General features: G+C 34.9%; 1 protein-coding gene across 1 annotated transcript in view; it reads right to left on the bottom strand.

The window, feature by feature from the left end:
- Positions 1-14,978, bottom strand: part of LOC110032333 — a 147,634-nt gene that overhangs the window by 131,067 nt on the left and 1,589 nt on the right. Inside the window, exons 2-4 of the mRNA XM_020735927.1 lie at positions 14,614-14,669; positions 14,464-14,546; positions 6,376-6,454 (exon numbers count right to left, since the gene is read on the bottom strand). Coding sequence (XP_020591586.1) covers positions 6,376-6,454; positions 14,464-14,546; positions 14,614-14,669 — 218 coding nt within the window. The remainder of the gene's footprint in view (positions 1-6,375; positions 6,455-14,463; positions 14,547-14,613; positions 14,670-14,978) is intronic.

Below are 14,978 nucleotides of genomic sequence, written 5' to 3'. Positions count from 1 at the left end.
AGAGTGCTCTTTCATTTAAACTATGAAAAATATGAGGTCAGTTTGATTTCATATTTTTCTAAAATTATATACATATATATACGTAAATTAAAACGTCCTTCCGAAGCGGGCGACGGGATTTCGATTTCGGCGACCGACAACTTCTTACGGGCGACCCCCCAAACTTTCTTTTAACTTTCTTTTAGTGTCGACAGGCGCTAAAGGAAAGCAGTTCATCCATTGGGATAGTGGATAGGAGGAACTCGAAGCATTAATGATGACAAAACATATGCTACAACAATGGATGCTTGAAGCCAGAGCGATAATCATTGAAGGGGATAATGCCAATATTATCCATTTAATGCAACAAATGATGGAGCAAAAAACGTGGAAGACACCTGGACTACCATAAGGCATTTTCTTTTCTTACTTCCATTCGACAAGTTATTTTTTGTTTTATACCCAGGGAGCTATGTAGTCTCACCATGAATCATTAAATGCTTAATTTTATAAGGAATTACTAGCTTAGATATAGTAAACTATTGATAAAGCTTTGTTGATCTAAATTTATCTGCATTATTTTGGTACAAAGATCTCCTTGGGTATGCTAACCGGCACGAAAATATAAAAAATAGGATGTATGGTGACAAATTTATTCAAGAAAATTTAGTGTAATGGGGATATAAAAACTAATTTCAATTGCTAGTGCTGTGTACATGTTGTTGTATTTCCTTTTCATTATCATCTTGTAACCGCTTGTTTTCTTTGAATAATCATAATCTCTCTTTTCTGTTGTGGTTAGTGTTAACTCCGGTATCATTCGGTATCAGAACTAGCCCAACCCTAGTCATATCCTAAAGTTTTCTAGCATTCGTCCCTACCCAAGCCACCTCCACCAAAAACATTTTTTCTCCTATCAACCACCAAGCCATAGCCAAATTTAACCTAACTCTAAATTCCCTTTGATGAATCTCAAAATCAATAACCCTAAATTAAATTTTCTACCCCCTCAATTAGTCGAGCTGCGCACTTTTGTGCTCAAGAGGCTCTTTTGTGTAGTTTTTCTTTTGATTTGCTCCTTGAATTGTCGGATCTTTTTGATATCCTCTGCAAAGATGAGGCTTCTTTTGCACGTGTGTGAGGATTTGTTTTTTGTGCTCTTTTGTATTTTCTACTCCATTTAATGCTAAATGCAATGTTTCAAGAGAGAGGGAACTAAGGCAGTTGGTAGAGAAACAGGAGAAGGGACAACAGGTTTGACTGTATGGAAGGGGGAGCATCAAGTTGACGACTGTTGGAAGGCGTAGTGGTCGACTGGCGGGATGATGGAGGTGAGCCAAAGGGGAACAACAAGTTGGCAGCCTATGGAAAGGTGTGGAGATGGACTGGCGGTCTACTGAGGTCGGAGGGAGGGCAGCACGCTGACGACTGTTGGACTGCATGGGGAGGGGGCTGATAAAAAAATAAATGTCTCATCGAGGGTCAAGTTATAGCTAGAGCACTACCAAGACCCTTGGAGATGGTCACTACCACAGGCCAGTTACAACTGGAGCACCTTCTTGTCGTTGGATACAGCCTCCGAAGTGTCAAATTCTCATTTAATTCTAATAAATTAAGATCATTTTTTATACAATATGTCAAACTCTTTCTAGATCTAACTCTGTCTTTCTTAATATAAGTAGATACTAAAACATCTACTCTCCTAATCGGATCATCAGATGGTCGATGTTTAATGTGACCAACCATCTAAGACGACCCTCTCTAATTTTGTCTGCCACTAAAGATGCCCTAGCCCTATCACGTATATATTCGTTTTTCATTTTGTCTCTAAGAGTAAAGCCACTAAACCACCTAAGCATTCTCATCGCGGCAACACTTAGTTTTATGCTTCTCTTTTAAAAGCCAACTATTAGTGCCATAGAGCATTGCATGTATCACCACCATCTTATAATTTTTTTCTTTCAGTCTAAGCAGTACTTTTCTATAACACAATAGGCCCGAAGCATTCCTCTACTTCAATTAGCCAACTTGAATTCTACTAATAACGTCCTCATCTATATCATCATCACTTTGAACAATAGACCCGAGATATCTAAAGTGTTCACACCTTTTAATAATTTGATCACCCACAGTTACAACTCTGTCACTAGAGTTACTACTACTAAAGGTACATTCCATGTATTCAATTTTAGTTCAACTCAAATGAAGGTCATTAGACTCCAATGTAGACCTCCATAATTTAAGTTTCCTTAGCTTTTTCTCTAGTCTTATCCACGTGAAGGATATCATCAACGAAAAGCATACACCAAGGTACATCCTCCTGTAAATGTCCAGTAAGAGGATCCGCAACTAAAGCAAAAGCATAAAGGCTTAAAGTCGATCACTGGGGTAATCCAACTGAAATAGCAAAATATTTAGTCAATCCTCCTGTTCGAACACAAGTAACCGCTCTAGTATACACATCTTTAATGACCTGAACATAAGTCATATCAAAACCTTCCTTCTCTAGAACTCTCCAAAGGATATCTCTTGAAACCTTATCGTAAGCTTTTTCCGTAAGCGAAACCTTATCGTAAGCTTTTTCTTAATCAATAAAAATCATATGTAGATCCTCCTTATTCTCTCTGAACTTCTCCATTGAAACTCTCAATAAATGTATAGCTTCAATAGTAGACCTGCTCGACATAAATACAGAATGATTATGAATACTCTTTGCAATATGAATTAACATGTTATGCTTAATTACCTTCTCCCATAATTTTTAAAAAGACACAGCAACTTAATTCCCCTATAATTTGCACACGCTTGTGCATCCCCTTTATTCTTAGAAATGGAGAACAAAATGCTCTTCCTCTACTAGTCAGACATCTTTTTAGTTTTCAAAATAATACTAAAGAGTATAGCAAGCTAAAAAACTCCCAAATCTCCAATTAATTTCCACACTTCAATTGGGATATCATCAGGTCCTATAGACATTCTACCATTAGTTTTCTTTAAAATCTCCTCAATTTTTTTTTACTAATGCGACAGTAAAAATGAAATATTTTATTATTATTAATGATATTAATATCAATAAAGTCGATTGTATCTTCAAAAACTTCAATAAAAAGATTATCAAAATAACTTAGCCACCTATATTGAATGTCTTTTTCTAAGAAAACCACTTTTTTCATCTTTAATATTGAATATCTTTTTCTAAGAAAAATACTTTTTGATTTTCATCTTTGATACACTTTACTTGAGTTAAATATTTTTCACTCTCCTTAGTATTTAATATATTATAAAGATCACTAGAAGCAGAATTTTTAGTGTCACGGATTGTTCTCTTAAACTCCCTACGACTCATTTTATATCATTCTCAGTTTTCTAAGCTTTTACATTTAAACCATTTTTTATAGCATAATTTCTTATATTTTATTTTTTCTTGCACATTATTATTCCACCACCAACTAAATCTATTTATAAAAAAATTTTCTTTTGATTCTCCGAGTACATCTTTTGTCACTTGTTTAATAATATTTGTTACTTTATCCTATATAGAATTTGTTTCTTCATGAACATCTCAAATCTTGAAATGTTGAAATTAACTCATAAAAATAATTTTATTTGTGTCTTTTAGGTGCTCACATCTAATTCTACGACAATGATTCCTATTATTCTTTCTTTTACAACTTTTCATCATAAAATTTAGAATTTAAATCGATGTTGAGTACTTAAATGTTCACTTAGAATAACCTTACAACACTTAGAATACTTAGAATAACCTTACAATCTTTACATTCTTGACGATCTCTTCTTCTCATAAGAAAATAATCCATTTGTGTTTTATTAGATTCATTGTTATATGTAATATTAAATCTTCACTTAGAATAACCTTACAATCTTTACATTCTTGATGATCTCTTCTTCTCATAAGAAAATAATTCATTAGTGTTTTATTAGATTCATTCTTATAAGTAATAATATGCGCATTTCTTTCCTTGAATAAATTATTAGCAATAACAAAATTATAAGTTAAAGCAAAATCTAATATGGCTATACCTTCTTCATTAATCACATCCCTCCAAAAGGGTAGCCACCATGAATATTTCTAAAATCTTCTACCACTCTACCGACATCTCCATTTAAATCTCCTCCAATAAAAATTCTTTATTCAAGTGTATCATTTGTACTGAGTCTTCTAAATCATTCCAGAATTTTTCTTTATAACTTAGCACTTAAAATATTAAAAATCTTAGTATAAATATTCTTAAGCGTTATAATTCTATCACCAATTTTATTATTTTTTACAGCATTATCATTCAAACTCTTACTTATAATTATACCTACACCATTTCTAGTATGACTCTTACCTGAATACCAAAGCTTAAAACCTAAGTTATCAATCTCCTTAGTCTTTTTTCCAACACATTTAGTTTCTTGAATACATAAGATATTTATCTTTCTATGAATCATGACATCAACTAATTCAATTAATTAACCTCTGACAGAACTTATATTCCAAGATTCATTTCCTAATATTAGTCTTACAGACTAACTTCTTTACTCGCATCCGTCCATATAGTGGGAACCCTTGCTTATTTGACACTACACCCAGACACCGGTGTAGCGGCCCTTGCACACTTTTCACTGTATTCAAGTCATACAACGCATCGCTTTCATGGGATGCCCTAGCATTTGCACATTAATCAAAAGGATTCATGTCATAATTTTTCAACAAATTTTATGTTGGTTGTCGACTACCTAACGCAATCCTCCACTTTTCACATCAAAGGTTCTCGACTTCTAATAAGCATAGAATTAAAACCAATTGATGCATACAAAGCAATAACAAAACGAGCAAATCCAACAAGTTTCGGCATGATAAGGTAAAGCTTCTAGGGAATGATGGATAAGTTCTGATAGAAAAGTGAATTTAGATAAGCAAAACATTGTCATCAAGAATAAAATATAGATCATCCTATAACAACCTAAATTGTCACCCATCAAGATATTGTTCTCTTTGGAATAATGGCCTCATGATTTTGTCTCCTTGGTATAACATCCCAAGAAGTCACCCATCCCAAGAGTGCTCCCTCATGAGCACGCTTAACTTTGGAGTTTTCGATGAAATTTCAATTGCTGCACGAATAAGCGCTTTGAAGCATTAGAGTTTAGCTTCATTCTACTTAAAGGGTTTCATAAACTCCGGTAATTGAGTAACTGGAGTTTTTATCAATCTTCTTAACCTGAAATTATCCACCAGGCAGAAATTCCTGTCTTTAAACTAGTGTAATGCTTTGATATTATTTCAAACAGCCTAAACTTTTTATCCATCGAGATATTGTTCGTGTTTTCCTAATGACCTAACGGTTTTGTCCAATTTGTGTAACTTCCCAGAAGATCACCCATCCTAAGAGTGTTCTCGCACGAGCATACTTAACTTTGAATTTTCTGATGAAATTTCAAACATTATACTAAGAAGTGCCTCGATGTATACAAGTTCAGCTTCATTCTACTTTAGAAGTTTCATAATCTCCCATTTTTAAGTAACTGATGTCCTTGTCAGTGTTCTTTACCCAAATCATCCACTAAGCAAATAGCATTCTAGAGGCAACTCCTTATAGATTCAGGAGGTGGCTCCCACCATGTAGCATTTTATCCCAACTAGGGTTTAACAAGTGGCACCCATGATATAGCATTTTGTTTTGTAAAGCACTTAGTTCTCATCATCAAGTGTAACGCTCTGATACCATTTCTAATAGCCCGGACTCTCATCCATCAAGATAATATCCGTTTTGGCCTAATAGTTTCAATATTTTGTCACATTGGTGTAACTTCCCAGGAAGTCACCCATCCCAGAAGTGCTTCTGCACGAGTACAGTAAACTTTGGAGTTTTTGATGAAATTTCAATTGATTAGCCAAAAGGAGCCTTGTTGTTTAAGAGTAACTTCATTTTAGTTGAGTGTTTCACACTTAAAAGCACCACCAAGGAAAACTTGAAATCCTACACAATGTTGGCACAATAACAAGCCTATTTAGCAACACATGGTGATTAGCACCTGCAAGGTGCTCTCAAGGAAGAGTAAGAATCAAGGAATTCACAAGCTCCATCATCCAGAAAATAATCAGCTCTCCATACCCCAAACCTTAGATGATTAGAACCTCCAATTCCTTATTTCAAGGACAGAACATAAGATAGTTTAACTGTAGCACCAAACATGTCAAACCTAAGTATTACAAGAAATAAATTTTAGTGAACATTTCACAAGTTTTTGCACATGTGAGGATGAAGAAGTAGATTGATCGTAATATGCAGGAACTCAAATGGGTGTATATATACAGACAACATAAAAACATAAATACCACAAATCAGTCCCAAAATTAAAGTTGGTGACAATATAAAAAAGACATACTGGAGAATCAGCATCCCAGGTGGATGTGGCTTCTCCTAACCGAAAAACACCACTATAACCTTTAGCCATGCCCTGATAACTGAAAAGCATACAAAAGCTTTATAAGAACTAAAGCAATTGTTTTAATCTGGAAGAAAAAAATTTAAAAAAAAACGAAGTTATTTAACAACATCTAAATCATTTCAATCTTCAAGATATTTAAAAAGTTCTACGTATACTTGAACCAAAATATGATGCATATGTCAAAACACATGAAACATTTTTTTAATATAAAAACACAACCAATAATTAGTCTTTCTTTGCAGCAGGAGGGAGAAGACTCAAGAAGTATAAAGTTGCACAATCAATCATTTGCACCTTTCATCACACAAATACAAGTATCTCAACCCTAGCAATTTTTTTAAAATTGCCAAACTGACAGCACATAGAAATGCAGTAAGAATATAGGCGTATTTCACCTCGAATTCCAAAACTTGACGCCATGACATCTAAAGCATATTATGCATATTAATCTAAAATTCGAAAGTGTTGTGAGACGATTTGAAAGTGTTGTGAGACGAAGATTACCAAATACAAACATCAAAATACCTTTCCACAGCTTCTCATTTCTTAAAAAAACATGAAATTTTCCAAATTTATTTGAGTAAACTAACACAGGCCCCATGAGTCAAGGGGTAACTTCACATTGGCCCAAACATGTACTTAATTGGATACCTATCATGTTCTATGTCACATAGGTATTCCAAACAGGTTGTTGATTTTCAAAGTGGTGCCTACAACTTATCAATAGTTAAGAATAGCAAATAGTAGGATCACCTGATTACACGTAATAATTTATTTATTGTGATACCGAAATCAATCAAAAATCTAATAGGGAATCAGATTTTTATTATGCAGAAACAAAGAGATTATAATCACAACATCAAGACAGGAAGAACACACAATACAACACAAAAATCCCGTTAGGGCCAAGTAGAACTGTAGTGTGTGTAGAGATGATGCGGCTCGGGGTGATGGATGGCCCTGGTAGTAGTGAGGGAAGAGAGGTGGTAGGTGAGGGGAGTAGGTTGCTGGGAGGTTGGGGGGTTGAGCCAGTGAGGGGAAAAGGGGTTGGCGGTCAGCTGGAAGGGGACCTATTGGTAACAGGTTACGACAACAGCAGCTGGGAAGGGAAGGGAATAGGCGGCTGGAGGAGGCTAATGACTGGATGGAAGGTTGGCGGCTGGAGTAGCAGAGTATGGGGTGTAGGCGGCAGTAAGAGAAGGCTGGACAGAGGGGCTGCGGCAACATGTGGTATGTTGTTCTGGGAGGTAGCTGTGGGTGGTGGCCCTAGGTTTTGCACCGCAACAGCCGTAGATGTTGGCCTACGGTGTAGCGATAGAGGTGGAGTCATGAGACTGAAGGTGGTGGGCTTCAGGAAACAACAAAGTGTTGTCTTTGATGGCGGTTGCAGCAGGGAAGTAGACGACAACTACGATATAGGGATGTGTGGGAAGGAAAGAACAGGGATAATCATCACATCGGAGCGAGGTAAAGTCGAAGCACAACTCGTCCTTAGATATAGCCCTAAAAGATAGAAAACTGGGGACCCCGACAACTACCTAACAGAAAACACAGCAAAAAGCTAACCCTAAAACAGAGAAAGATACATATAAATGCTAGTAGATAACTAAAGATTATGGCTAACTGAACCTGGACCGCACAGGTCAGCCTCTCCCTGAGAGTTGAGCCCCACATCGATCGTAAAATATTTCTAATGTCAAAAATATCCTTCCCTAAAAATTTACATTTCTCATTGCTCAAAGAGCCCTAAAATTATTGATATATAAGACAAAATCAGGAAAAAAAAAGGTAGATAATGATTTGAAAATGCGATGAAAATTCAAGGATATGACCATGAGAAAACTCAAAAAAATGAAAAAAAAAATTGCCACTATAAAACCCCAAATAAAAACTGGTTTGATAAACAAAGCTAAAGGTCAAAGCACACACCTATGAGTTATGAAACATAGTGTCATCAACAAACACTTCCTCTGTTTTCCCTATTGGAGAGCACAACAATGATGTGCCGTTTGAAGACAAAAAATTTTGAAATGCAGCATAGAACTATCCACAATCTATGCAAATCAGCACAACAAGGTCTTCCAGATCTTAAAAATGAAGAATGTTTTAGGAATTGGGGGATTTTTAGCAGCTTTATGACGAAAGGACAAATTTAAAGAGCATGATCAAGCACAAAGATCCAATTGGAACATTTCTAAAAAAATATGACCAAAAGCAACCCTTTGTGGCCAAGGCCCCATGCCATACCTTTATTTTAAGCAAGCTCAGATTAGTAGCAGCAATCAAGTGCTTATAAAGCCAATCTAAGTGTAAACCTTAGGCAACTCTTGCCTTAATACCAAAGTTTAAACCTAAGTTATCAATCTTCTTAGCCGTTTCTGCAAGCCATTTAGTTTCTTGAGCACATAAGATATTTATCTTTCTATGAATTATAATATCAATTAAATCCATTAATTTATCGGTGAGAGTACCTATATTCCAATATCTTATATAAATATTAGTTTCATGGACTAACTTCTTTACTCGCATCCGTCCTCACGCACTACACTCGGGGGCCGATGTAGCGACCATTGCACACTTTTCACTATATTCAAACCATACAGCGCGTCACTTTCAGAGGACGCCCTAGCACTTACACAATGATCAGAAGAATTTATTTCATAATTTTTTTGACAAGTTCTGCGCTGGTTATCGACTACCTAAAGCAACCCTCCACCTTTCACATCCGGACTTGGGACCGGCAATGGCAGTGTATGAAAAAATATGAGAAAAAATAAATATAACTTGTACAAAAGTAATATCTTCAACAACTATAAATATAAATATAAATATATATATATATATATATATATATATTTAAAGCCCAAAAAGGCTAATATATTAAATAGAAAGAAAGATACAGATACAATGTGTGGGAGGACCCAAGCATGGCACCCTACCCACTCAAAAAATCACAAATTGTTTCAAAACTAGAAAAAACTGCAAATTATATTAGATACTTAAATAAAAAGCCTAACAGTATCGAAATAAATAGTATCAAGTGGCTAGAGAGCGACCCAATTTGATCTTGCCTCTGCCTCTAGTTCTAGGGAAGGAGCAAGCTAATAACCTGGTAAGATGATCGTCATTGCCAGTAGTAATTAATGTATCATCCAATATATTCCCAAGCTGGAGTCAGTCTCCATTTTTCTTCTTCCTCCTGGAATAGACCTGTCATTCCTCATCTGAAGAATCAGTCTAATGGGGTGGTAGAGCTGAAGCAGAAGGAATACCAACCTTAGTACCCACAATAGGTTCTAGTACATGTGAAGTATGAGTTGTCTCTACATCGGAATACCAACCGTAGTACCCACAATAGGTTCTAGTATATGTGAAGCATGAGTTGCCTCTACACCGGATACTTCCTGAAGAAGTTGAGCTACGAGGTTCTCCTAATTATCAGTCTGAACACTGTCATTTGTAGGTAATAGCCCATCAGTATTGTTTTCTATGGGGTTTGAAGGTGTCAACATCACATCACTCGCAGTAACAGTAATTGCAGTGTCATGGGGGGCTCCTCAAGGGCAACAGACACTCCTATCTGATAGTATCCTCCTCAGGTGAAACTAAAATGTCCAGAACTAAAATGTCCAACTAAAATGTCCAGAGCAATGGGGTTAGACCCATCTTTATTCACTTGAACCTTAGATTTCAAATTTGGATGAAATTTGTGGCATTTATCAAGGATATGACCAAACATCTTATATTAGGTACAATATGGAGATATGTGTTACATGACGATTTGTTGTCAATATCCATTGTGAGTTGTGCCCAGTCAGACTTCACTAACATCCGGTAAAGTAATATCTCTTTCCACAAGTATTCTGGCCACAGAGGGTCTGGTTAGGTTGAAAGTAGACAGATCTAGCTTCAAAGGATCCCCTAGGATGTCCCCAATAGAGAGAACCTGATGGTGAAAAAAATGCAACTTGAGACCAGGTAAACTAAACCATACCTGTACTGTGGGAGTTTTATGATTTGGGTCGATATATATATATAATTTATAGAAAGAATACAATTTGTAATAATAATATACTTCAAAATAATTATTAACAATTTAAAGTTTATGAAATAAAAAATTTAAATATTAAAATGTTTTTATAATATTCTCACATTTCACAGCCCATTTAATATTTCAAAATCCAATTATTTATTTCTGCAACCCACTCCAATTTCAGTATACTCATAATTTTTAGTTCCACGTCATAAGGGAGAGTCTTGTATTGTTCATGTAAAAATAAAGTTCTGTAAATTTAAACTTGTAATTCACTTGGGAGGTTGATATGCTATATAGTAGCTTCATTGAGCTAAAATTAATTAGATTTGAGATTTTTAAATTTATGATTATATGTTTAACTTAACATTAATTATATATTTAATTTTAATAGAAAAAATTAACACCATTGTATTGAGAATTAGAAGGAATTTTAAAATATTATTTAGATCGATCGATTCAACGTAACCAAAACCGGTGCACTGATTCATCAACTGAATCAACGATTCACACTAATTCTCACCGGTTTGAACCAAAAAAGGTTTTTGAGATTAACTAGACTTGTTGTATGGCTTGTTCATAGTAGAACCGGTTGAACCAGTCGCTCTGATTTGATTTTTAAAACATTGTTCAAGTTGGAGATGTCACCTAAGCCAAAGTGGATCTATTTTCAAACAAGAATAAGATAATTTCAAATTTTAGAGTTTCATTTCCCTAACTAAAATTTTGGAGGTCAAAAAAGAGAATTTTTAAACTTGTAAATTTTAAAATGTCAAGTTAGAAAGTACATGTTCTCCTAGAGCTCAAGGTTTTGGGCTCAAGCAAGTTTTAAATGTCTTACTCAATAAAGCTCAAACTGACAAAATTTCTCATTCGATAAACCGCAACAAAAGTCTAGCAAAAGTCACTATTTTGTCAGTCTATTAACTAGCAATCCTACACCATGTTTATTCAATTTGACAAATTTAAGTGATTCAGATCCAAGAGATTTTCTCAACTAATTAATAGAATAAGACAAAATCGAAGAGATGATTATTGGTCAAGAAAACAATAAGCTGAGCACAACGTCATCATCAAGCTAAAACCACAATGCAAAAATCAAAAGAAACTTTCTTTTCAACAAGACATCAAAACGGTAAGTAATAGGACCAAAGAACTTATCCCAAAATTCGTACAAAGCTCGAGATTGAACAGGAGAGTTCTATCATCAATAAGTCCATCAAGGCACCAAATGCTAGGTTCACAACTTTTTACCAATGACCTAGCACAAGCCTCAACTACTAGACCATCAGCGTTTATCCTTCATCAAGTTTGCCAAAGCAAATGCATTGTATAAAAAGTAAGCTTATTTTTCAACAAGTTAATAAACCCAAATCAGATCCACTCCTTTATCAAGCCCATCAAATTAACAAGCATAGGGCCGAAGGCAAACTCACTGTCATTGATAAATGATAGAAATAAAATTGATCAATTATTTCATTTAGTAAATTGAAACATAAAGCTAGCATAGAAGAAAATTCCAATATCAAAAAGAAACCATAGTTATCAAGTCTATCAAACGTAACGCAATGAATTGATGATTGCAAACTCATTTGGCTCAACAAGTTATTACAGCTGAGCCGAGAAAATTTAAATTTAAATCTAACATCTAGTCTTTGTTTTGGATTTATCTATTAAAAAGTGGATGCCAAACTCCAATGTTACTTCAAAGTTAGGATGCAGCCTCAAACAAGGACCAATCTTCCGTGATACAATCATCCACACAAAAGCCCAAATTCATACTTTGCATCGACATCCATGAATATCCTCAAAAATCTGTAAAGTCAAATCACTTGGCGTGACATCTATACAAGTTCTTCAAGATCTATGGGGGTTGATTGGTTTGCAAAAAATAAATCTGCTCTAGACCACATCATGGCATTTATTGACTTTCTTATATGCTCCATCTGGTGAAATGGTCAAATGCATCAATGGTGAAGAAAAATGATGAACAGCAATCAATATATCGCACAAATCAAGCTCTAGAAGCATCAACCTCAATCAAAATTATATAAGCATTCCTGATTCCATAAAATGGACTTTCAACAATGAGTTCAAAGTGTAAAGAATGACTAAAGAAGGACATCCATATTGTATGTCGATTCACACAACGGAAAAGGAAAAAATCACTCAAAACCACCTAAAACATCAATAGATTGTAGGGCAAAATTTATCAATGCATTCAAAGCATTGAAATTGCGAGGGACTCTCCATGGCCGATTAAATTGTCTGATGATGAAGATGCACCAGAAGAATGTGACATCAAGTAAATTGGCCCTTATATGCTTCAACCTCCGTCAAAATTTCCTAAATGGCTCTAGTTCTTAAAACGAATTGTGACAATGTTCTCCTAAGAAAGATCTTTTCACAACTAATATGACCCATTCAATCGATCGTGATGAAAAAGACAGATTATGAGTGCAATGTCATGCAAATCAGAGCAAACCCCTTCAATTACCATCAACGTTGTTCAAATGTCATCCAATCAGAAAATAAGTTGCACAGATGTGTTTGAAACATCAAATTCACCTAAATAAGATGCCCAAATCACTTGGGCCACTGTTTTATCATGAAACATGAAATTATCTATGCACGAGATCAAAGGGGTGAAATTTGAGCTGCGCAAATAATAAACTTTGTAAGGAGAAAATAAAAGGAGAGGTGCGGAATTAATTAATTACGCACTATTTTTTTTTTATAGAAGGCAAATTCATTGATTTAAAAGGGAAGATATAAAGGTTTTAGTGAGTGGGTACAATGAGCCCACTCACACGGAATACAACTTACTCAAAAAGAGACTTTAAAATACTTGTATACCTAAAAAAAACGGAAATACACACACACTATATATATGTATGTATGTATGTATGTAGATATATATATATATATATATGTGTGTGTGTGTGTGTGTGTGTGTGTGTGTGTGTGTGTGTGGGTGTGTGTGTGTGGCGCGTCTTAGGGTTGAAGGATTTGTAAGCGCCTCGGCCGCTAGGAATAACGGGTTGGCAGAGGATCGTTTCGTTTTCGGCGATCGTCGACAACGACGTGAGCTTCTGCGTCGAGCGTCGACCTTGTCGAGCTGCAATCTGCGGCTTCTGCGTCGGCATCCAGCTCCGCTGCTGGAAACTTAATCTAATCAGGACAAAATTTTCAAGTGGATAATCTTATCTGCAACTTAATCTACCTTCTGAAAAGTTGCTCTAGAGAATTTAAAAAAAAAACTCTTTCATTAAGAGAGACTGGAGCAAGAATTTTTAGAGCCCACACACACAATTATATTAAAAGAGAAAGAATGTAAACTCAGTGGAGCAATAAAAAATTACACAATTTAAGAGAATTTGTCAATAAGTATAGCAACTAGCTCAGCAAAAAGTGAAGCAAAAATTCTAGAAACAAATAGCAATGATAGAAGAACAAAAATAAACTTCTAGCATCAAAACTTCAGCTGCTCGAAACAAAAACTTGTTTGAGAATACCTAGGAAAGAATAAATTGAATATTTGAAGTTAGTGTTTTCGACCAAAACTGAATGTTGAACAAACTATAGTTTCTAATCAAGTCCTTTTTCACTATGTTAATAAGGAATGTACTCATTCAAATAGAAAACACTATGGGAAAAACAATATCCACACCATTAAAAATTCATTTATTAGTGTTTAGCGCAATAAAAAGATCCCCATAAGCAATAACTCGTTACATTTCATTAAAGTTTTACAAATTGTCCAAAGAAAAGTGCTTGGTTGCATATTGCTTCAATTTAATGAAAACTATTGCCCTTTATTGCATGTTTGAGAACTTTTCTTCCAAGTGAAAGCAACTTAAAACAATTGATGCCTTCCATTGAAAAATATATAGTAATTAAATTAAATAAATTCCATAAAGCTAATAAACAGTCACCAATATGGATGTGTAAATATGATAAATCGTTCTGATAAATACTCAAACAAAATATACCGTTCAACAAGTTTGGTGGCTTTACCCACACAAACAATTAAAAGTCCAGTTGCCATGGGATCTAGTGTACCAGCATGCCCGACCTGCGATTTGAAAGTTAACTACCATCGGTCAATATTAGTAGCAGTCATGATGTTGAGTTTATAGTACCTTTTGCACATTGACTAGGCGCCGGAGTTTACCACATACAGTAAATGAAGTCCAACCTGCCTTGACTTGCAATATCTTAGTAATAATAAAAATAAGCATTGCAAACAACTAATATCGTAATAATTACTACAATCAAAACATGTACAATAAAGCCCTTCAGTCAAGCAAGCCTAATCTATCTATCTATCTATATACTTGCCTTGATTTGCAATTTCTTAGTAATAATAAAAATAATCCTTGCAAACATCGAACATACCCTTCAGTCGAGCAAGCCTCCATATGACAGTGAAAAAATCAGTCATTGTAAATAACCTCCATTTATATTTATATTTATATATTTATATATATATATATATATATATAGA

The sequence above is a fragment of the Phalaenopsis equestris genome, unplaced genomic scaffold (assembly GCF_001263595.1).
Source record: "Phalaenopsis equestris unplaced genomic scaffold, ASM126359v1 Scaffold000924, whole genome shotgun sequence".
NCBI lineage: Eukaryota > Viridiplantae > Streptophyta > Magnoliopsida > Asparagales > Orchidaceae > Phalaenopsis > Phalaenopsis equestris.
This window is presented reverse-complemented; position numbering and strand designations above follow the sequence as displayed.